The following is a 26057-nucleotide window of genomic DNA, read 5'->3' as shown; positions in this document are numbered from 1 at the left end:
ACATTGATTGACAGTCCCTTATAAAAGTAGTAAACCGGTTGAACAACCAAGAATGAGTCAGAGTGAGAATCCATGGAGACAGACTATGAGTATGATTGAACCAAATTTTTCAAATAACCCGTTTTTAGGTCAAAACTGTGCAGTAAAGCATATGACGATAATAGAGACAATGTCAGAGACTCAAAAAGATTTTGGACAAGGAAATGTAGAAAAGCCAGTAGGACCATCAACAGAGGAGTTGAGTGAATGGTTGAGAAGCTTGCAAAAGAAAGACAAAGAATCCCAATCAATAGATGTGGCCAAATTACGAATGGTACTGAAAGAATTAATAGTAGGAACTATCCCGACAGAAAAGTAAAAAGCTTACCAAGATGAGGAGTTGTTATTTCTGTGAAAAAGCGTAACATGGAAAGCAAAAAGTCTTCATGAAAGATTAGAAGAAGTGGCAAATGAAATGGGTATTGATATTGAAAAGGTAAAAGCACTACAGAAACCCTATCGTGTAGATTTCACCGAAAAATACATTGAAAACATGAATACCACAGGACGAATAGGTCAGATTAAAGAAATAATAATTTTGTTGAGAAAATGGGGAGATGTGGACAAATGGAAAAGTAGATGGTATCGTAAACGAGACGAAGTTTCAGACAAAACGTTTTCAGCTTATCCTGTGAGAGAAAAAGAGAAGGTTGTGACAGAATGCCCTATGAGAGAGATTCCAGGAGGAGGATATGTACATGTCCCATGGACTAGACAGGATATTTTGTCATTTACGAATGACTTCCCTCGACTGCGTGAAAAACCCGTTGAGTGGTATAGACAGGTGGACAGATTTGTGAAATTATCCAAAGTATTGTGAATTGATCTGAATAGCTTGTTTGACATAATAGTACTAGCAGATCTATGGACAGAATGTGAAATAGTAATAGATTGGCCGACACAGGAATACCCAGGGGATCCAAAAACAGGAGCTCCAGACCCCGAGGTAATGAAGAAATATGAACAGGTTATGGCATTTTTGAAAAACAAGGTACCCCCTAAAGAGACGGATTGGGTGAAAATTGACAGAACACATCAGGAAAGCAAAGAGTCAGTACATGCCTATTATGAGAGGTTCATTTTAGCCTTTAAACAATTCAGTGGAGATGAAAATTTGATTGGCAAGGACTTGAGTCATTTCGTATACAGATTTGTATATGGTCTTCGTCCATGAAATTAGTGAAATGATAAAACAGCATACGGTAGATTGGCAGAATAAGAAAATGGACAAAGTATTGAGACATGCTAAATATTTCAGTGATGAAATTGAAGCAAAACAGCGAAAACTGAAAGAGAAGGCTATGTGGGCACAGGTAAAAATAGCAGAAAGACAGGAAGCACAATTAGCAGAACAAGCTGGATCGAAACAAAAATTTAATCCTGGGAAAAATAAAGGGAATATTGAGGAAGCTAAAAATAAATTTCCGTGTCATAATTGCGGTAGGATAGGGCATTGGAAATCCGAGTGTAAATTTCCTCCAAGTACTGACAATGAAAATCCATCATTGAATCCACAGGTGCAGAATGAGGTGAGTGGTCAACAGCAACGACAACAGCAGGGTGTAACACAACGGAATCAGGTGCCAAAACCACCTTTTCCACAGAACTAAAATTGCCAGAAGTATAGTAAGGAGAATGGATTCTACAACGAAGAACAGGTAAATAAACCGCAACGCGCTAGCGCTGCTTCGCAGTATTGGCTGCAACGCGATGAAAGCGATTCAGAAGAGGGTTATTGACGGTGCTGAAGGGAGGAAGAAGAGTGCGTACTTGGCGCAACTCTAGAAGTAGACCAGACAGGCCCATTTGTAGATGGAAAAGTTAATAATGAAAATATTACTCTCCTAGTTGATACTGGTGCTACTCGATCAACTGTTAGATCAGCTGATGTCAAGAATCTTACTCTCTCGGATGAAACGATCCAAGTAGTTGGTGTATCTAACAGACAGATTAAAACTTACCTTACAGAACCAGTGAAAGTTAGTATAGGGACATTTTCTGAAATGCACCGATTCGTAGTGTGCGATACCAGTCCTGTGAACCTGTTAGGTAGAGATTTATTGTGCAAGATGAACTGCACCATATTTTGTACTCCAGATGGAATAGCCTTTGAAACACCAGAGGATGATGTGCTGTATAAAATGACAATGGCAAACAGGGAGAAAGAGGTTACAGGAACCTATGCTGTATTTAACCCTGACGAATTACCAAAAGAATTAAAACAATCTGTAAAAGCAGAAGTTTGGGACTTCACAGGAGAAGACGTAGGATTGATGAGAAATGTAGATCCAGTAAAAATAACTGTAAAAGAAGGAGTATGTTATCCAAATGTCCCACAATATAAATTGACACCTGAAATAATCGAATCCTGTGATTGAGAAAATGATAAAACAAGGAATTTTGAGAGAAATAATGAGTAGCCCATGTAATTCACCAATAATGGGACTGAAAAAGCCTAGTGGGAAGTTCAGGATAGTACAAGATCTGAGAAAGATAAACCAAATTGTTGTACCATGTTGTCCCATTGTACCGAGAAATGCCTAAGAACTCAGTACTAGTACAATATATCGATGACATGTTTGTGGCATCGAAAACTTGTGAAGCTTGTGAGGTAGACACAGTAGCCTTGCTAAATCATTTGGCAGATGGAGGACAAAAAGTGTCACCATCGAAATTACAATTTTGTAAGAAAGAGGTCCAATATTTGGGACACAGCATTGAGAAAGGACACAGGAAAATAACCATAGACAGAATCAGGATCATAAAAAGAATGAGTCCACCAATGACCCAAAGAGAGGTAAGAATGTTTCTGGGAATGGTTGGATATTGTCGTCAGTGGATAGGCAACTTTTCATTGATTGCAAAACCTTTGGTACGATTGACAAGAAGTGATGTGAGAGATCCAATTGATTTGAACAAAGAGGAGTTGCAGCATTCAAGAGATTGAGAGAAGGATTGTGTGAAGCGCCTGCATTAGGAATGCCTGACTATGACAAGGAGTTTGAGTTGTATTGCGGTGAGAGAAATGGATGTGCACTCTCTGTTCTAGTACAGACGCATGGAAAACTGAGGAAACCAATGGCGTATTTTTCATCCATGTTGGACCCAGTAGCCCTTCCTGGGTGTTTGAAAGCAGTAGCTGCTACATGTCGAAGTTTAGAACAGAGTGAGGGAATTGTGATGGGATATCCTGTGAAAGTGTTTGTACCTCATGATGTGGCGATTCTTTTAACAAGGAGTCGTACTCAGTATATGACGCACAGCCGACTGACTAAGTATGAAAAGATCATTTTGGGTGCAACAAATGTGAGTCTTGTGAGATGTGTGAATGTGAATCCTTCAATGCTGTTGCCAGACGTAGAGCATGTGGAGGTAAGAGATGAAGCAGATCATGATTGTTTGGATGTACTTGATTTCTGTACAAAACCAAGACCTGACATAAAAGATGAACCCTTGCCAGAAAGTGATTATGTCATGTTTGTTGATGTATCTTGTTTGAGAACAGATGATGGAGTGCTGAGTGCGGCATATGTGGTATGTACAGTTGCAGCAGTGATGGAAGCATCCTATTTGAAAGGAGTAAGATCAGCCCAAGTAGCTGAACTTGTTGCCCTGACCAGAGCATGTAAGATTGGGAAAAGTGTGAGAGTGACTGTGATAACTGATAGCCAGTATGGCTATGGGGTGGTCCATGATTTTGGCCAAATTTGGCTGCACAGAGGTTTCCTAACCTCAAGTGGAACTCCCATTAAGAATGCTGAAGTGGTTGAAAAGTTGCTTGAGGCAATACAGCTGCCTAGGCAATTGGCCGTGGTAAAATGTGCTGCCCATAGTCGCAGTGGTGATTACATTGCCACTGGACACAAATTCACCAATGATATGGCGCAATATTGTGCACGAAATCAGAATTCAGTCAATCGGGCAAAGGAAAGAGAATTGATTTCTTGTTTCCCAATGTTTACTAACACTGTGGGAACATGGGAAGAGGTAAGACAATTGCAGGAGAGGAAGAAGTAAAACAGGGGGTAAAAGCAGGATGTGCACCAAGAGAGAAAGACCATGTGTGGGTCTATCGAGTTGGAAGACCAGTTATGCCTGATAGCATGATGTCTGCCATGGCACGGATGTATCATGGACAGGGACATATAGAGAGAGACGCTATGATTAGGTCTTTTAAGCAAACTTGGTATAATGCTAAGTTCAGGCTTGTAGCAGAAAGTATTTGTCAAAGATGTCTAATTTGTCAGCAATACAATCCAGGAAGAAAGACAGTAGTGAGTCTAGGAACAATAGGTCGAGAGGGAGGGCCTTTTACCAGAATGCAAGTGGATTTCATTGAGATGCCTCCTTGTAACAGGTTGAGGTATGTTTTGGTAATGGTATGCCTATTCTCCAGGTGGGTAGAGGTGTTTCCAACAAGAAGAAATGATGGAATGACAGTGGCAAAATTACTGTTGAGGGAATTTATACCTAGATTTGGGTTCCCAGTAACAATTGAATCAGACAGAGGAGGACATTTTCATAATGAAATTAAAAAACTGATTTGTGAAGCATTGAATGTATGACAAAAACTGCATTGTGCCTACCGACCAGAGGCTTCTGGTGTAGTAGAACAAATGAATGGTACTATCAAAAACAGAATAGGGAAAATGTGTTTAGCCACAGGTATGAAATGGCCCGATGTCTTGCCTCTAGTACTCATGACTATTAGATCAATTCCAGACAGAACTACTGGTTTGAGTCCGCATGAGATCCTCATGGGACGTGCCATGCGACATGTGTTTATACCAGTCAACAAGCTGATGACTATAACTGATTACATGGTGTTGGAATACTGTAAAAGCCTGGCTGACGCAGTTCATTCTGTGTTTCATCAGGTTGGAGCGGATGCCACTACTCTTGAAAAGAAGCAAGCCCATGATCTAAGCCCAGGGGACTGGGTAAGGATAAAAGTACACAGAAGAAGAAACTGTTTGGTTCCCAGGTGGGGAAAACCAAGGCAAGTCATCTTGACCACAACAACAGCTGTGAAGTGTGCTGGATTGAAGAACTGGATCCATGCAAGTCATACTTTGAGAATTCCAAATCCAGTTGACTGTAAGGAAAAGGAGTATTTTGATGAATCAGAATCCAGTACTGAGTCGGAAGACGGAGAGCCAAAAGACAAAGAAAGAGAAAACCCTGAAAGGGGGTAGACAGAGCCAAGTTTAACTTTGGTCCCCAGAAGTAATTCCCTGAGGAGAAGGTTACAGATTTCTGATGCCAGTTCAGACTCAGAGACAGAACAAGAGCACACTCTTCCAGGAAAGAACAAGGGAAGAACAAAGAAAAGGACAGTGGAGAGACAATAAAAGAAATCCAAGAGAAGGAAGTGCCAGATGAAAGATTGAGAGAAATTCCACCTGAAACAACACCTTTAGATGGACAGGTGCCAGATACAGAGAGAGAGGGAAAGATTATTGCGGAAGACCCCCAAGGAGGTGTAGGGAACTCCAACATCCAGTTAGAAGCAGGGACAAGTAGTCAGCAGGAAGATTGCGTGACGGAGATTCGAGGAGGGACAGAAGTAGGAAAACAAAAGAAGTGGTGGAAAAAGAAATCGTTGAAGGTAAAAAGCAAGTTGAAACAGAGTCTGAGGAAAGCGAAGATGAAATACCTGAAGGCCAAGTTCTGAGAAAGAGAGCTTGGAGAACTGAAAAAAATGATAAAGGGAGTAAATTGAAAAGAGCGGCAAAGGACGAGGTGTGGCCAAGCAAAATAAAGAGACTGAGATATCGACTGACACGTGTGAATTCGCTAAGAGCTGAACAGGTGAATGAAGTAACGAGTCAGGAGAAATCGAAAGGAGAAGAACAAACAGTAGTCAAAGAAGGCAAAGGAACAAGGAAACCTAACCAGAAGTATAAATCACCGGAATGGACATATGTGGCCCTGCCTGAAGTAAAAGAAGAGGCGGATAGCCAAGGAGATCCAGAGGTGGTTGTACCGAAAGTGGTTGAGGAAGACGAAGAATCGGAAATCCTGAGAGTTATCTTGTCCAATATTGGAGAAGAAGCAGATGTTCAGGACAACCTGTATGTTGAGAACGAAGGGAAGGTGAAAGATGATGAGATGCCAAACTGAATGAGACAAGAAAATTACTGATGGAAAGACAATAAAACACTGAAAAAGACAAAAACTGGTAGAACCACGTAGGTGCTTAGAAGCCTTGGGTTAGAAACTAGTTGTGTAGTAGAAGAGGCTAAGCAAAAGACACGGCTCATTTTAGAAAAGATGGCAAACATAGAAAGTTGCAAAAGTAGATGTAACTTCCTTAGAAGTTGGTGCAAAATGTGTTGTTGTTGTACAGGATTATTAATGCTTCTTTGGAGTATTCTCGCTCTACTAATTTCATTTAAAGTTACTGTTGATACATTAGAAGGACATAGTGATAAAATAACTAATATAGGGAAAGTTCAAAAGGTAGTTCCAACTAGAATAGATAAAATCTATTTACATAAAGACAGGTCAATAACAGATTTTTCTAACAATGTGTTTTCAAAATTGTTGTATGAATATGTAAAAACAATGGACGTAAGGGATTGCTATGTTTGTATGCAATTACCTGCATCTGTATCTGAAGGAGTGACTTATCACCTTCCAGTAACATATGGAATAACATGTAGTGTAATAGCTAGTTTATTTTAGCAAACAGGTAAATTAGAGTATTATTTCTCAGATGTAGATACTATATTTTCACAAGTACCAGCAATTAATAAACTAAACAAGGTAAAACCTGCAAAGGTATTAGGTGAATTTTTCTAAGAGACTAAAGAACTATCATTAGAATATATATTTAGAAATAACTTGACTTGCAGTTTAAAGAAAGAAGAGAAGACATTTTTGGATATGGTTGAAGAAAGGAGATTGAAAATGCAAAGAAAGGCTTCAGAAGGGAAAGTGGAGAAAACAGTTTGGGATGTAGAAATGGAGAAACACTTGAAAGGGGAAACGAGTCCAACTATGGCTTTAGATTGGCCTCAGAAAGGGAAATTGTGTATAAGAAGGAATCAGACGGCGTATGACAATTATTTTCTAGGGAATAGTGAGTGCCATGATACATGCCGAATCATGGGAGGATGGGGATTTAAAGGTGGAAGAGATCCAGTCTTTCCAGGAGAAAGAGAGAATCTTGGACTGAAATTGTTGGTGACATTTTTGGAGCACTGATACCCGCAGTGGGAATATCTCTGAATGCAAACAAAATTAGAAAACTTTCAACAGTAGTGGATCGCTTGTCGACAAGCACCGCTGGAGGATTTTTATTGGTAAATACTGAAATGGTTGCCATGCGTGCTATGGTAATGCAAAATCGACTTGCCCTTGATATTTTATTGGAAAAAGAGGGTGGAGTCTGTGGAATGCTGAAGGTTCAACATTGTTGTACTTACATTCCTGACGAAAGTAGAGATTTGAAAATTTATATTAAGAATATTACAGAATTGCATGACAAAATTGTACCACTGGAGGTTGAAGGTGTCTGGGAGAAGATTGGTAAGAAAATATCAGCTATTAAAGACTTTGTAGTAAAATTAGGTAGTACATTTATAGGTAAGATATTATTTCCATTAACATGTGTGATTACCTTAGTATTAATAATTAGACTAGGTTGTATTTGTTGTAGAAAGAATAAAAACCAGAAAAGAATAAAAAGAGAAAACTTAAGGAGAAGGGATAAGAAACAAGAAAGAGAATTTGAAGAAATAGAACTAGAAGAGATAAAGGATAGCATGTATAAAACAGCAAAAAGAGAAGAAACAGGGGAAACTGAAATATGAATGAAACAAGAAATCAATTTAAAATTTCGTAAAAGGGATACAAAATGTTTGCTTGGTGTGGTGATATAATCACCAAAGGGGGGATTGCTGGAGCGGGTAGAACAAAATTTTGTATACCCCCCCCATTCTGCATGTTTATATTAATCTGAATAATTAACTAATAGTAATCTTATTAATTGGTTTGCAGTGAAATACTTATCAATCATATTAACAAAAAAATTACACGTGGGAATTGCACTTTGCATGGCTATATTAATTGTAAACTAACATGTGTACGCATATTAATAGTAGAAAATTAGTATATTGCATGATATATGTTGCTTTGGTGATGTATTTGTGATTTGTGCTTTATTAAGTGAGTATAAACCGCTTTGAGTGTTGCTTTCTGCTAGATAAGTACAAACACATATGGGTATTAGCGAAGGGATAACATTTTATTAGCCGTTTCTATGTTTTAATTACGTTTTTGTGTTTCTTTTGCTTAAGTTTACCATTTCGGCTTAGACAAGATGGCTGAACGAGAAGTTGAACGTGACTGCCCGGACAACACGACGTTCTGGGTGAAGTGCGCAGGGGTCACCGTCAGCAGCAGTGGCCTGGACCTGACCCCGGGAGGACATGTACTCTTCAAGTTCTCTCCGGGAACTTAGCCAGCACCAAAAACAATGAACGATTTAAAAACTGGAACCAGCAAGTGCAATGAGTTCATCACACGGACACCCTGAGAACTTCACCCCGCGACCCCAAGTCGACCAATCAGGACTTTCTAAACCCCGATCTTGATACTTTTCGACATTATTTTCATTATAAAAGTAGGTAGGGAATTGAACTAAAAAACTTGCTCTTCTTTGACGAACTCGATTTCCTGACGTTATGCTGACGGAGAGGGCGGTGACACTGCTGGACAGCTGTTATCCTGAATCTTTGAGAGACTGAATTGCGGCCTAACTTTGCTGAATAAAGAATTTTCCCCGACCTGACTGACTTAGAGGACAACTTTTAGCCAGATTAGGTAAATATGATGCTCTGAAATGCTGATGATGATTTCTAACGATTCTTGCAATATTTCTTAGATAAAGAATATTTGATTAATTGAAAAATGTGTTGTGTCGATTATTTGGAGAAGAGAAATGAAGATAAAGAAGTAGTGTGTAGATAGATGAGTTTAATCACTAAAATCATAGATAACAACTAAATGATTCATCTCCTTATGAGAGGAATATCGTAGGGTTGAAGTCAATGTATTTAGAGTAAGGTAAAGGTATTCCTTTCATGTCAGCGTTTGGAAGCTTATTTCCCTAGGGAAGCAGATCAACTGAGTGTGAGTATTGGTGTTATGGGCCCCACCAATGAATGTATATGAGTGAATTTGCTGTTGAGGTATTTGGTCTGTGACAAAAGGGGAATTTGATGTTCCACGCTGCAACAGCTGAGCTTCAGCTTCCTGACAACTCTCACAATCCTTTAACTGTTCCGCTGGTAGAGGAAGGGGACCCTGTTGCTTTTACACTGGAGAAAACGCTTAGTGCACTCTCAGCACAGAAGATGGAAAAGGCTCCTGGTTTCAATAAGATCCCCGTTGAGCTATTTAGATCTGAACACTTAACATGGAGTCCCTATATCAGTTCTTTGTCCAACGCAGTTGCGGCAGATGCTCCCATACTGGGCTCTTGGAGAGGGGCAAAAATCATACCTATCCCATCTTCAAGAAGGGAGCTAGGCAAGACCCAAGGAACTATTGTCCCATAAGCCATATAGATAATGTACACAAATTCCATAGCAAACAAATATTGATTAAGCTTTGGGACTAGATATGTTCAAATAATGCCCTGTCGCACTTCCAGGCTGGGTTTAAACCTAGTATTGGCACATTGGATCAGGTCCTCTGGTTTCTTACTGTGAAGTGGAAATCAGTTGACTTTGAACTAGGGGTCTCTATTTGTTGCATTTGTCGACCTGTGGACGGCATTTCCCCTTGTTTTCAAGAGGAAATTGTGGGTGGTTCTTGGGAAAATTGGGGTTCCACATGGCTTACTGTCCCTGATCCAACAACTCTATACAAGGAATTTTGCTAGGGTAAGATGAGGTCCTGGTGGTGAAACAACCACTGACATCCCTATTTGGTGTGGCGTCCACCAGAGGTGTATATCGGCACCCACCTCATTTTTACTCTTTATTGATGGGTGCATCCCTTACCCAGCAAACTGCCAAAATGATTCCCCCAAAATGTCAGGGACTAAAGTGCTATGTCTGCTTTTTGCAGACGACACACTCCTCCTCTCGAAAACCCTGTCTGTATTAAACATCCTTTGGGGAAGCTCATTTCTTTCTGTAGGGATTATGGTCTGGAACTTAATTGTAACAAAACCATGTTTATAGTTTTTAGGACCGGATGTATGAAGGTCCTGTTTTGCGATTTCCTAATTGCAAATCTTTGCGATTCGGAATTAGGAATTCACAAAACGAAATGCATGAAAATGTGTTTAACACTTTTAGCGATTCCTAGGGGATCCCAAATGACCTACCTCATGAATATTGATGAGTTAGGTCGCAATTTGAAACCACCTTGGAATCGCAGAAATCACAGGGATTGTGGCCTGCTGGGCTCAGCAGACCACCATGTATGTGATTGCTTCTAAATAAAGCAATTCTTTTTTTTAAATGCAGCCCATTTTCCTTAAAGGAAAACAGGATGTGTTTTAAAAACATAGATTAAACAGTTTTCTTCTCATTTTTTAGGAGCAGGCAGTGGTCCATGGGACCACTGCCTGCTCTTAAACAATGATTTTACTAACATTCACAAAGGGTTACCACCTACGTGAAGTAGGTGGTGAAATACAAATGTTTTGCAACCGCATTCACGGTCACAAAACATGAATGCATACCATTAGGATTCGCTATTTGGCAGGGAATCCCTTAACACGCCCCTTCCAGATAGTGAATCGCAAACCCATTTTGCGATTCGGCAACAGGTTACCGAATCGCAAAATTGGGTTTGCTGCATCGGAAATTCATTTTTGCTATCGCAAACGGGCCAATTCTGCGATTCACTCCGTTTGCGAAGAGCATTTTGCTTGATAGATCTGGCCCCTAGTCACCACAAAAAATCCTGTGGACCTGGCCCTAGAGGGCGCTAACATAGAAAGGGTCGATGATTTCGATTACCTGGGTGGTAAATTGAGTGTCTTCCACAAATGTCTGGCCCAGATTAGAAAATGTGCATTATTTCTCAAGCATAAAACTGAGTTATTATTAAGACTTGTTAACAAGGCAGCTTCATATCCTATTTCCCCAGCGGTAGAAATGTATAAGGCTCATGCCTGTGGGGCAGGGGTATATGGGGCTGACATGTGGGGTTATTGTAACCTCGATTCATTAGACACAGGTGAAAATCATTTTATTAAATCACTCTTAAGATTACCAAAAAGCACCCCATCACTTCCTCTGAGGTTTGTCAGATATCTCTCTGACATTGCTTGTCTGAAACCTATCTTATACTGGACAAGACTCTGGTTGACAAAGGAACTGGTCCTTATAGAGACTTGCACTTATGATCCCCTGGGTATCCCACATAAAAACCTGGCTGCTCAAGCTTGCCCTCTCTGAATGCTGGCAGAATCCTTCTTCTATGACCAAGATTGCCTGAGAAATTGCTAAAGCGAGCTAATGGAACATTGTTTTTTGCCATAGAATTTTGACTTTTCTCTCGGGCAGTTTGTCTGATTTGTATTCATCTTCAAAGTGTGATTCCCGCTTTGAAGATTTCATGGACTAAGGGACACATGCATCATTGTTTTTTGTGCTCGCAAAGGGGCAGATTCTGCGAATCTGCCCCTTTGCGACCACAATTTTTGCATTTGGGATGCATTATCCCAAATGCAAAAATCGCTATTTAAGTAATCTCACAATTTGCAATTACTTACATTGTGATTGCATTTAGGTAATCGCAAATTGCGATTCCCTAAATGCAATGCAACAAAAAAATTGCGTTTTGTATTTTAAGAAACGCAAATTGCCATCAACTTAAAGTTGATGTTAATTTGCGAAAACTTGGATAAATGCAAAAAAGTGCATTTTTCAAAGTCACATTTTAAACACACTCATGCCCTTGGGGCATGTGTGTGCGCAACATGTGTGAAAATTGGAATTTCAGGGGTGCAACAGGGTAACCTTTTGGAACCCTTGCACCCTTGAAATTGCATGCACAATTTGCGAGTACCTATGGGGTTCCTACGTGAATTGCATTTTGCGCTTTCTAAATAGCGAATCTGTAAAATGTGCTATTTAGAAAACGCAAAATGCGGGCTTGATGCATGTGCCCCTAAATGAGTACTCCTTTGGAGAGGTGCCTGTTTATTAAGTTTAGGGTTGGCACTCTCCTGTTGGCTGCTTTCACTGGCAAATGGGGTAAAAACTTTGCCACGTCCAACAAGCTATGCCCTATGGGATGCCCGAGTGTTGAAAATTTAGAACATGTTTTATATTTCTGCCCTGCCTATGCAAAACAGTGTTTACTTTGGATAGGTCATCTTTGTCAGCTCCTTCATCTAGAGAATTGACATTTAGCTCTGAAGACCGGTAAGTCAGACTGTATACTAAGTCTCCAACTTTTTACGCTCATTTTGGTGTATCAAACAAAAAGCAGTTGGGGTAAGCTCCCTTTAGAGGTATGACCCATATGGTATTTAAACCGTTCCCCGCTGGCCTGTGGTTGTAGGCGGGTGCATTGTTGTCTTTCATGACAAAATTCAATAAAATTATTTAAACCATAAACCACATTGGTTTAACTTTTATTCTTTCTTTGCATTGTTAGAGGTTTTTGTCCATTCATAACACTAGTTGATTGAGGGGTTATCCCTGTGTGTTCCTTTTTATTGAGTGCAAAGTTTGTGCTCTTAACAACATTTTAATGCATGGTCTTTGTAATTTTACTGACTTCAGAAATTTGGTTGAGAATGTTGGCTGCTTGAGATGAAGTTCCCGGTCTTTCAAAGGCTCGGGGCACCTTACTAGATTTTACTTAGGCTTATTCTAACTCAACAATTGTAATTGCCATTCATACTGTTGAGAATTGTATATTTTCACCATTTGTTTATTTTATCTTTTCATATTTATATATTGTCTTTTTTTTATCTGATGCTACTATGCACTTGTATATATCTTTTGAACCGAGATAAAGTTAGTTGATGATGATGGCTTGTCTGACAGGTCAGTGTGTGGACTGTTAGTTTTGGCTATTTGTGGGCCTGTTTTAGAGTCTGGTGGGCCGCTTTTTACTGAGGATTTCCCTAATATTAGTGCAAACATTGCTTGCAGCAAGGACAAATCTTTTTAGCTGTACAGTTCGCAAAAGCAAGGCACTTTTATTTTGTCACCTGGGCCTATTGACTGTCCCAGTCTGACCGTTTATAAAATATAAGGTGTTGAGAGGACTAGTGGAATGGTGAATGTACTTCTTGGTGCGATTTATATTTTGTATTCTTGCTTTATATGAGTGTGTGTAAGTGTGCTTTATCTGTCTGTGCCGTACAAGATGAAATGCCACTGGGGGCTGGAAGGCATCTAGCTGTTCTTTCTTGCAGTGATGCATTCCAAAATGAGAGCAATTGTGTAAAATGTGACTGCTGGATTTTGCTCTAGTTTATAGCTTTATCTATCCCAAATTGCCACGGAGTGCAACCCTTATTTGTTGATTCTTTCACACTCGGTGCTTGTCCCTCATAGACCCAAGACCCATGATTAGTTCCTCATCTGGCTAAGTATGTGGAGGATTGTCTCTTAAGATCTGTTGAAAAAGATTTTACATCTGTATTACAAACCAACATCTATATGTGAAGAGCTCCACCCACTCAGATTTCTGCTTACGCATAGGCAGATATTTCTACCCAAATTGTATTCAAATCTGGGTGGAAATCTAGTAGCAGGATTTATAAGTCCACACTCCGTTATACAAGGTGTTGGCACCTCATAAGTTTGAAATTATGACTATATTGTAAATGTACCATTAGATTTCCACAATATGCTTACTATGCCTGTTGGTGGAGTTTTCTGCCGCCAGCTGAGGAGATCTCTGCGGGCTGAGCAGAAATTTCTACCACCCAGGCAGAGAACCTTGACTGGAAGGCAATAGAGAAACAACCAACACGTCACCCAAATCACAAATACCTGGCACACAATAACACTCCAAAGACATAAGTCTTTCAACTTTTCCCTGTTTCTCTTGTTCTTCTTAGCTAACAGAATGCCACACAACACCTGCAGTTTGCAAATGTAGGCTGCCACACTCAAGAGGAACTTCCAAGAGGAAGAGCTGGACATTAACTTTGTTGTTGATCATTATAAGTAACTACATGGTCTGCCTTCATACACCTTCATTGGAATGGAGAAGGCAGCCACATGAAAGGAGTTGACAAATTATGTCAATGCATTGATAGTGAATGCATGGGCATTGTGGGATATCAAGACAAACTGGCAGGATGAGAAGAGGCGGATGAATGAGAACTTCTCTGGGACACAAGTGTTAAATGCTGTTTCTGGAAGCCTACTTAGATCTCATCTGGAGCTCTTATCACCATGCACCCTGGCCTGTATATGGCCTGCCTGTTGTAGAAAACCGCAGCATAAGGCAAGGTAGAAAGTTATTACCACTCTCTCACAAGTAGTTCTTGTAGCACTACTCATGCCTGTCTATCCTCACCCCAACCTTCACATTTAAGCATACATCACAAACATATATGATTATGTAACAGTTTATTACACTTAATAACAAACTACATTAAGATTACATAGATTGCTCCTAACCAATCTACGTAGTAACACACATGTGAATCTGTGATTAATGTTACTTGTTTTTAGATATCCTGTTTACTTTTAAGAAATTACATTGAATAATAAAAAATGTAAATGATAAAATAACATTTCTGGCATTCAAAAATATTTTTCAATTATTTTCCTAATTTTCCTTATGTGTTGTTATTCTCATTCCTTACTAATATTGATTTCAATGACATTGTGTTGCATTACCAGTGACTGACTGATTAATGTTACTTTTTTTTAGATATCCTGTTTACTTTTAAGAAATTACATTGAATAATAAAAAATGTAAATGATAAAAAAAAATTTTGGGCATTCAAAAATATTTTTCAATTATTTTCCTAATTTTCCTTATGTGTTGTTATTCTCATTCCTTAATAATATTGATTTCAATGACATTGTGTTGCAGTACCAGTGACTGGCCATGTGTGGTACTTGACTTACTCCAACACAAGGCTGGAGTGCACCTGAGCCTCTTTTAGCACTAGTACTACTGTGGAAGATTTAGGTTTAACTTTTGTGAATAGCGAAAGTCTTACTCTTTTGCGGGTGTGTTTTATTATTTGTTGTATAATTTTTTGTTAAAACGCTGGAACCCCGAGTGGGTAGCTGTTGCGCTATATAAGCTTTTAATCTAATCTAACCTAATCATATTCCTCCCTAAACCCCTCCTTAAATTTTTCTAAACTCCACACAATTAGTGTTAAATATTCCTCATTTTCCAGCCACTTTCCCTTCTCCAATCCACTTTACTACCAAATATATTGATCTGTGTGAGGATATCTCCACACTCTGGCAAAGATCTCTGCGAATAAAAGATAAGGCAGGCGGACTCAAAGATTAGTGAATAGCATTTATGAGAACAGAAGCACTAGACCTTCTATTTAAAATCGCAGTCTATTTGCTATTGAATGTTGTGATAGGAGTAAATCAGGGCATTTAATTGGGCATTCAAAGGGTGTATGACATTCTGGCATTTTGATGAATTGATGTGCATGTCAGAGAAGGAGAAAGCAAGGGACATTCACTTTAAAACAGGTGAAAAAGAGGAATAGAAAGAAAAAAAACAACTGTGCACACATATTCTCCCCTTCAAATTGACCCCATGTTCTTTGCTACATACTACTACCCTTGTTTCTTTGGTGTGTTCCTAGCAATTGTTTATAAGTACTCCTCGCAACTTAAATCCTAAAATGTCTGACCAGAATGCAGTGCAGGGCTTGGCATTGTAGGTTTGTCCCCCAAATATGGGGGAAGAGTTTCTCCTATTTATTAAGTCAATATTTACTCTTTTTGTATACCTTTAATTCTTTTAAATGTACATTAACTACAGTGAAACGGAAACTGATTGAAATATTCTTTTTTCTTGCAGGTAGTACAAGATTGGAAATTTGTTGCTCAAGTCCTCGATCGAATCTTCCTGTGGTTATTTTTGATTGTGTCAGTGAGTGGTTCTGTTCTGATATTTACACCTGCTTTGCACCTGTGGTTACACAGCAGCAATGTATAAAAGGTTGAACTTTATGATACATCTAATTTTAAACACAAAGAGACATTGAAACTGCACAGGAAAAATATTGTTTGTGGAAAAGTAACCTTTTGCAATTGTGTACAAAAATCACAGAAATTATTTTATAATTGTTCATAGGAATACTACTTAATTTTATAAATCTTCATAGGAACATTACTTGATTATTTTGTTAGAAAGAAACAGTGTCTTTGTTACAGTAAAATTAAGCCTCAAAGCCAGGGTCTCGAAGGTCAGGTAACATGGAGCCTTAGTGAACGGTGTCCTCGGAGACAAACAACTCAAACGTGGCATGGAGACAAAAGTACCAAGACAGTGACTTGGGCCGCGAAATACCAGACACGTGGATAAAATAGCAAGACTTGACACAAATTGAAACAGAGTAAGCAGATGACAGATCTCTCCCATCTGCAGTGAGGCAGAGCCTCAAGAAACCTAGGACACATTGTGCCTTTTACATCCTAGATCTAGAACAATATGCTCCATAAAGAAAGAGAAACAGGACAGGAGGAGGTCTATAAAATTTGCATTGAGAAAGCTGTATAATCAATGACCGAATACACAGCAGAGATAATGCTCATTCACTCGGGTTAAGTTGGAGGTTCATAACTTACGTCATCTCATAATGAGACACCACCATAGGGGAAAAGCTCACTTCTCAGACTCATTCACCCAATGTTACCCATGCCACCGAAAGTTTGAATCTCCTCCCCCACCTAAAATACTCCACTGCGTGAATTCACCACTGAGGACGTCAGTCTATCTTTGAGATTCTAAAGAGGCAAGAGGACAAGGAATTTGCTTATATAATATACAAAAACCATGAAACAACATAACATAACCTGATACGATATAACCTAGATGTTGTTTCGTCATGCCTGCCAGTGTGAGAGTGTTTACTTCTACTCGGGTATATTTAGAGTTTCATAGCATTGTGAAGTTACTTCTTGTGGAGAAAGTAGGCCGGTGGAGCAGATCACAAACTCGGGACACACTGTTGTACTCCTCTATAACCAAAGTATTTCTCCCATGTCACCCATTTAACGCATAAAGTCTGCTTATTGATCAGCGTCTTTAACCACTTATTCTTAATATGCCTGCCCTGTAACTCCATCATCAATGATGTTATATTCATTTTTTAAAGATAAGTGATTGCTAGCCCTGGCAACTAACACCCTCTTTTATTTTTACTGCCACTTTGACTTCTATTGGGCGGGAGCAACAGGCTTTTCTTTGAGGTGCATCTCAATACTATTTCAGTGTCTTTGTGTCCTAGACATAACTTACACTAAAGGTAATTATTACCAAATGCTTGATATTTGAAGTATTAGTTATGTAATTGTTTTAATTTAGGATTCAAGTGACTAGTCGACTCAATGGAAATGTTGAAGCTGGTCGCACCTAATTCTCCAAGGAGATGCTTGAGGGATAAGGGCAGATGAATCCAGGGCAGCTCACAAGCTCAGTATTTCTACATTTGGCATTAGCCGAGCCCTTTTGTTTTTCTGAAATATCCTTAAAAAATAAATGCATTTACATACTGACATACACAAGCTTTTAGTCAACCCTCTTCATCCATTGGTCTCTTGTGGTGGCATTCACATTTTGCTTTCACCCACCACACGCACAGCATGGGGCAATGGGGCAGTTCATTTCAGCCATTGGTTCCTGTAAGAGGCTAGCATAGTATGTGGTGCACACTTATTAAGTGGAGCACCTTGCACTAATTCAGACAACCTTTATGGTGATTTTAGTGGTCTTAGACGACCTTAGAAAACTATCTAAGTAGTAGCTGTGGAGAACAGCTTGTTTACCAGTACTAATCATATAGTGTAGGTTAAGTTAAAGAGAACCACACAGTGTAGTTATAAACATATGTATTTATTATAAACATTCACTAACACATTGCAATATCTCCTCCCCGGAGACATAATCACAATACACACAATAATTCAGTAATAGAACACGTAAGTAGCCAAATACACAGTGGTCTCCAGATGGAGACCAAACCATATGCTAAGAAAGTGGAATGCAGCCGAAGGCCTAAGTCGAGACTGGACACAGAAGACTTAGAAGAGCCGAGGACCCAAAGAACCACCAAAGGTAAGCACCCAGGAACCCTGCGGAAGCCGTTTGCAGAGTGGGAACACGGCATGGGGAAGTCACGGTTGCAGTTTTCAAAAAGAAGGACCCTTCCCAGAGGACCTTGAAAAACCCTGTGGAAGAGGGAAGGTTAGAGACCCCACCTATGGATACCCTGGGAACCAGGATACCTACACCAGGGAAGCCGGGTGCATAGGTGAGAAGGGACGTCGGAAACTGCAGTAGAATACAATGGAGGACTTCAGTAAAGATGCAGCTGGTGAAGAAGGTGAAAGAGTCCGGTAAAATCCAAGGGTGGATTCAGGATAAGAGGTGCCTGCAAGCAGAGGGGACAGAGTTGATGCTACTCAAGAGTGACCAAGAGGCACGGAAGACGAATGCCCACCAATGTCGGAAGATGCAGGAGTTGACGGTGACCTTAATGCTGTAGCTGTGCTAACCATGCGATGCGGTGGAGACCAGAACCTGTACCATGTCGGATGTCAAGATCAAGGTGGATGGTGTCCAGTGCGAGCACCAACAAGCCTTGGCAGCTGCAACAAACTTGGTAGATGAAAAAGGTGCAGTGTCGAGACCAGCAAGGTGAAAGGGACTCATCAAGTGCAGGTAAGTCAGAGCTGACAGGGGAGCCTACTGAAGCCAAAGAAGACCCTCAAGAGGACCCACAGGCTGAAGGCACAGGAGTCGCAAGAGGTGATCGAGCAGCTCACCAATGATACAGGCCCACAGTGCAGAGGATGCAATGAGGACAAAGATCTTAGTAGAAGAGATGCTTGAGGCTGGAGCTTCTTAGAGCCTGAAGATGTCTGGAGAAAAGAGTCAACAAGCCTTGGCAATGGCAAGTCGACGCTTTGCATAGGGGCACTGCTCCAGCGGTTCCAACGAGGGATACTGACTTCAAACTTGCCTCGAGGGAGTTGTAGAACCACCACCTGTGTTTCTGGACCTTTCGGAGTCTGTGGGAGCTCAGTAACAGCGGACCGGTCAGCTTTGTTGCGGTGCCTGCAGAAGCATGGGAGTGACTCCTTAACTCCAAGGGAGATTTCCTCTGGTGTTTTGTATGTCCACAAGCCTGGAGAAGAACCTGTATGGCACACAGGCACAGATGAAGCCAAAGACTGACTGGACGATGAGACCAGAAGCAGCAGGAGTCTTCTCGGTGCAGTATCGGTTCCCAAAGCAAAGTCCAACAAAGTCCAGAGTGCCCAGACGGTTTTAGGATGAAGTGGTTTTGGATATGAATCTTGTCGCACAATGAATATAAAGAACCACTCAGAGGTAAGCCCTTAAGTACCCTTAAGAAAGGGTTGGGACGATTCAGGGGCTCCCTCCCAGAGGAGGGGCTGGCAGTGGGGAGGATACTCCCATGTCCTTTGTCCAGTTTCGCGCCAGAGCAGGAACCATCGGCTCCCTGAACTGGTTCCATCTGGAGTATGCAAGGAGGGCACCAAATGTGTCCTTCAAAGCAGTCTAGTGGCACTGGCAAGCAACCCCACCCTGGCCCAATACAGTAAGTCCTGTCTGGGAGGTGGTCACACCTCCTTATTTTCCTGCCTTCCCCTGCTTGAGCTTGGCTCAGCAGCAGGAGGGCAGAATCGCGTCTGTGGTTGGTAGCAGCCATAGCTTGCTGTCAGACTCTGAAAGACTGGTACCAGGATCAATGAGTGGGCCCACAGTGCATGGAATCATACCTACAGCACAGTTTACAGTGTTGGGGTATGATTCCAACATGTTTGATACCAAACACGCCAGGGTTCATTACAGCCAGTTTAGAGTTAGCCATCGCGTAATGACCCATGGCCACTCTTTTTATCGTAATGGCTGATGCACTTACAACCCTGGAGAATGGACTCCGAGGATTGTAGGGGTGTCCTGCTCATACAGGGGCAACCTCACACTTAGAACGAAGCACCCTGCCTTCAGGATTGAAAGGCCTGCCTTAAGGGTGACTTAAAGGTTAAGTGTAGTGACCTCAGATATATGAAAACGTATATCTGTCGTAAGTGATGCTAGCACCAGCTTACATAGGCTACAATGGCAGACCTGTAGTCACAATTTAAGTGTTCTCTCATGGGTGGCATAATACATGCTTCAGCCCATGGGGGGGGGGTAGTGTACCTATGCCCTGGGTACCTTACTACCATACACTAGGGACTTACAAGGGTACACAAGTAACCAATCTGGGGGGTACCCAAGTACTCACCAAGGTCCAGTTTAGGGAGGATGCACAGACAGATACTGGGGTCCTGATTAACGGGATCCCAGTCAGATTAGTCAGAGAAACAGAATGACACCAGCAAAAGTGGGGGTTTCCATGAAAGCAGATCCTTCTTTCCTACAGTTCCCTTTTGAATGTGTCAGGAATCCGGTTCAGAACAAACAGATGTTGAAGCATATTGCTATCGGGGGTTAAAGACTTTTGAGAACAGGACAATGGAAACTGAAGAGGCTTAGCACACTAGACCACTAACTGTCTGACTCACTAACATACTCACTTCCTTATTATTGATATACTTCCAGGGTGTTATGGGTAAAGCCAACATCTCATTTATATCTGATGTGTGCACTCCAGCTTATACTATATACTTACCTTTGGTCCTCTGTTTCCCCTACAACCAGTTCAATGACCTTCCATTACTCCAGCACCAAGGTTATTCTGTGCCATCCTGAGGAAAATATGGAAATTATGGAGCAGTATTCACCTACAGAGCAGTTTGTAATAAAACATTACCACATTTGATAGCGAAGTAGATTAGCCTTGTGAAACTGTCTTATTGACGCACCTAAATTCCCCACAATCCTGGGAACAACATGGCAAAGGACAGCACAATCATCAAATGAATAGATACTCAGACTATTATATAATACATCTCCCACCTAAGAGGAAGCAATAATTGAAGATAATTCTATACCACCGTCTTGTATGGTTTTCTTGAACATCTTCAGGAAGAATGGAGCTGATATGCTGTTTCACCATAGGGAATATGACTGTATGATAGACTTAGTCACAGGGGAACCTATTCCACATGGAAGCATATGTGTTGATGGTGAAAGAAGATGCAATATTGCGCCAATACCTAAAAGAAGAGCAGGAGAAGGGTTTTATCCAATCTACTCAGCTGGAGCTGTAATCTTCTTTGTGGTCAAGTGAATGGGAATATTGACCCACGTATTTATTGTTGAGCACTGAACAATATTAGCATCCAGAACCATTATGCTCTCCCTCTAATCACAGTCCTCTTAGATAAGGTCAAGAGAGCAAAGCTCTTCGCTAAACTTGATCTGTGAGGAGGACACAACCTGGCTAGAATACGCAGTGAAAGTGACCTTCAATACTCAGGACGTTCATTTCCAGTAAATACTGATGTCCTTCAGAATTTCCAATGCTCCTGCTGCCTTCCAGCACTTTCCTAATTACACCTTCTGTGATCTCTTGGATATTTACATAGTTGTCTACTTATATGACATCATATTATGTTCAGACATATTACAGCAATATTGGCTCCAAGTCTGAGAAATTCTTCGCCAACTGAGGAAATATTCATTATATGCTAAAGCAGAAAAATCCTTGTTTGAAGTCTCCAACATCACCTTCTCAGTTGTGAAATCTTAGGTCAAAGAATCAGGATGGATCCTTCCAAAATAAAAGCATGCTTGGAATGACCAACTAGTCGTTCCATCAAGAAGGTACAAAGGTTCATCTGGATTGCTGATTGCCTTCAACAGATCATACAAGACTTCTCAACCATCATTTAGCGTCCAGATGACCAAGAAATAATTTTCTTTTTGTTGAGGTGAAGGACTGAAGCAAGCCTTTCAAAAACATAGGAATTAATTTACATCAACACTGAGGCATCCGGATGATCTCCTGCCATCTGTAGTAGAAACTGATGTCTCATCATTTGCAATAGTAGAGGTGTTAACTCATTGAGAAACTCGAGACTATGGACTTGCATTCTTTAGCCTATTATTCATGAACTTTTCCAGAACCTGAAAGGAATTATATGATCCAAGACAGTGAATTATTAACAATCAAAGAATCCTTATCTCATTGGAGACATTATCTGAAAGGCGCACAAAATAAGGGGCAAAAAATAAGATCACAGTGTGGACAGATTATTAAAGACTAGTATGTCTTACTTCCATGAAATTTGCTTATATGAGACATGCATGATGGACTTCAATCTTCCCCATGTGGCCTAAAGGCTAGAGCAGTCGACCTCAAAGCTGTGAATCTGGGCAAATCACTTAATCTCCTTCTGCCTAACATAATGAATGTGTCCGTGTGGTGCTCACGTAAAGCGCTCTGATACATTTGGGTAGAATTTGCGCTATTTAAAACAAACCAGAAAAAATCGAAAATTCACTTACACTTTACCATAAATAGTAAATATAAAACAATAAGAAAGTCAGGGAACCTTGTTAGATGCCTTTACAGAAAGGATTGATATACAAAGGAGAAGACCTATTTCTTGCCTGAAGAGGACTCAACTAGCAGACATGAAATGGTGTCATGTTCTCTTCCAGCTGATCACCCGAGAAGGATTTTGAAGTTAACTGATACCTCCGGTGGCCCTATCTCATGGCATTGATAAAGGGGGCCCATCATTATACTCAAGAACCTCCCCATTGCAATATAACCAGATGGTAGCTTCATCTTTCACATCCGCCATTTGCAAGGTCTTCAAGAAACTATCATCACTGCTAGAGGATCTCAATTAATTGATCTATTGGAAAGAACAGATGAGAAGAGTGGGTACCAGGCATTTCAAATCTGCTAGCCATGGTCTTTAAACCAGTGAGCAAACAGAGCATCTAAATCAATCCAGAGAACAACATATGTGATGTTTCACGATTTCTCATCAAAATGCCTGGTACCAATGGATTACATTGGCAGAGTTTGCATACAATGATAATCTACACTCTTCGTTATGAAAATCTCCCTTCTTCTGTTCCTATGGTTTCCATCTGAAGATATGGCCTAAAGAGTTCACAAGCTCCATAGGTCCCTTTGTGACCATACTTCTGCAACAAATTCTGACAATCCAGAAGACTGCACATCAACACCTGTTCCGAGTCAAAGCACAATACAAATGTTTTGCAGACAGACCCAATAAAACACCTGTATACCCAAAAGGGAACAGAGTTTGGTTGCCTGCTAAGTACCTATCAATTTCAGGGTCTCATTGTAAGTTCATGCCTCAATCTGTAGATCCTTTTTTCATTACAGGGAAGGTGAGCTCTTCTGGCTATCACTCCCGTCAAACTGGCACATGCACCACATATTCCTGGTATCCCGAGTTAAGGCTGTCATCTTAGATGTAGTAACCACTCCTTCAGTCTTGCTGAATGGATCTAAGATAAAAGGTGGAAGAGATTGTAGACAAAAGTATTCATTAACGCGAATTCAAATAACTAATGCCTCCTGAAAGATCATGGGAGCCTGCAGATATTGTTAGTTCAGTATCAAACAAAGTCAGGGAGTACTCCCAATTGACAGAAAACTGTCTATAGGGTATTGGCACATAGAGCAAGTGAAGAAATAATCTTTCTTAAGAAGACCCCTCACTCACCAACCTAGTTGGTGACATGCTTCATCATCGAGGTCCCACCCAGACAGCCGTGTGCCATCCGGGTGTGCTGCGACACCTGACTACAGTGGAGCTGGTTTTTTGGATGAAGGTGAATAGTGAATTTAGATTAAAAATTGGACAGATTTAACCCAATTGAAAGTATTTTATTCCAGGGTAATTTGGACAATGGTTAAAAAGTAGTGAAGATACCAAAGAAGGTTAAATTGACCTAAGGTATCTTATAATAAAAAAGCAGGTGAAAAAATATTTAAGGTCTACATGTTTCAACCATCAGTTGCTATTGCTAGGTTTTCGTCAGGACCAAAGAACGTGACCCGGGTGGTGCACACTCACTAAGGTGTGCCCTGCCCTCGGTCAGTGTTTGAAACCTAACCCGCTACTCACGGTTAGGAAAACCTTTCTTCAAGTCGTCGAAAGGGAAAATTTAGAGAGCGGTATTTGCGCACCTCATGGGAGACAGGATCACGCGATTTGTAACTTCAAGATTCAGAGATACAAATCAGTCCGCGCTTATGCCTAGTGGTGATCTGCCATGAGAGAATCTCCCATTATTCCTAACTCACAGGTAGAACCCTGTTAGCTGCTTTCATCTCCTATCCTTTTTGCGCTCTATAGAAGCGAAAAAATTATATGCTTGTGCCCCTTTAAGCCTAACTTTTAACTTCACCTGTCTGCTTTACCTTAGTTTTCTAAAACCCTTATGAATTGTGGGTATTTTGGAAACAATATTTTCCTAGAAACACATCTCTCCTTTCATGAGTCAGCCTACTTTCTATACTGCAGCTATACGTCTATCGCTTTTGTTAGGCACATAAAATATCATATATATATATATATATATATATATATATATATATATATATATATATATATATATATATATATTACTTCTTTCTAATATTTACAACCATTTCTACATGGAACTTGATATTTTTCTTGCTATTTACCACCCCCCCTCCAATATCAGATGCCACTGCCTTATAGACAGGGCTCAACGATCAATAAGAAGATACTCCTGAGGACCATGGAAGTGTTTTGGATAGGCTTTTCCTGGTTGAGGCTGCAGGTTCTCGTAGGCAACTGTTAGAGATTTTAGTAAAATATTAGTATTCCTCTACCTTGTAATTTTAAGGGTAACCAGCAGGCAAAGAAGAATATATTGCAACGTGTATTCACATATGCTTGAAACTTTATAGAAATTGAATTACATTCCTGCTCTACTCATCCTCTGTGAAGAACAAAACAAATCCCTTAAACCTGAGAAATCATGGTGGGCTAGATGTACTAAGATGCTGGTCACAAAAAATGGTTGCAAATTATGACTAGACTTTTTGCAGCCAGTATCTAATTTTGAAAGCTGACCTATCGCTCGAAAAAATAAGTAATTGAAAGGGGTCTTAGAACGACTGCCTAGAGAATATTAATTAGGACATAGGGCAGCTTTAATAAAAAAGGTCTCAAATTGGAAAAACATCAGTGAGAATTAGCAGTGAACCTCTGGACCACTGCTTTTTTCACCTAAGGTTGCCATCCTGATTCCCAAAGAGTAATGAGTCCAAAGGAAGTCTTTTACCCTTTTTGAATATATTACTGCCCCAGCTTGTGAGTCGGTAACTGTTTAATGGTTTGCAACCGGAATTACAGTTGATAATTATGGTACAGAGTCACAATTTGGAAGGAACGTCCAAACATTTTACAAGTTGCTTAAAATTTATTCTGTAAATGAGAAGAGATTTTGCAGACACAAACCCTATGATTTTGTGAATTGCAGGGTTGCGACTGCAAAATCCCTCTGTTTATATGGCCCTATATTCCATAACTCTTGAGGGATCTGTGGATATCTGAATCCCTGACCATTGGGATGGGATCAAGACTAAGCCCCACTGAAACGTGTTCTCCAAAAAGGTGGTAGACGTTTCTCAGCAAGACCTCCTTGATGAAGAGTAAGCACCAACCTCCTCACTCTTACAAGTGGACAGCTCCAAAAACCCATTCAGACTGGCTGGTTACGCAATACCAATTTCTGCATCTAGCTTCTTTAGGGGTACTAAACTAGGTGAACCAGACAAAAAGACCAAATGCAGTGCTGACAGTAACTTTATCTTGAAACTTTGCTTTCCTTTAGAAATCAGTTTCACATTGTTCCTTCCTTGGAGACCTGAA

General features: G+C 40.4%; 1 protein-coding gene across 1 annotated transcript in view; it reads left to right on the top strand.

Moving 5' to 3' along the window:
- The window catches only part of CHRNB3 (cholinergic receptor nicotinic beta 3 subunit), an 864386-nt gene extending 839688 nt beyond the window's left edge, over nt 1-24698 (top strand). Inside the window, exon 6 of the mRNA XM_085636631.1 lies at nt 16042-24698. Within this exon, the coding sequence (XP_085492757.1) occupies nt 16042-16179 (138 nt within the window). The 3' untranslated portion in view covers nt 16180-24698. The remainder of the gene's footprint in view (nt 1-16041) is intronic.
- Nucleotides 24699-26057: the final 1359 nt, after the last annotated feature.

Source organism: Triturus cristatus, chromosome 2_1 (assembly GCF_964204655.1).
Source record: "Triturus cristatus chromosome 2_1, aTriCri1.1, whole genome shotgun sequence".
NCBI lineage: Eukaryota > Metazoa > Chordata > Amphibia > Caudata > Salamandridae > Triturus > Triturus cristatus.
Note: the sequence above shows the minus strand (reverse complement) of the source record. Positions and strands in the feature narration are given on the sequence as shown.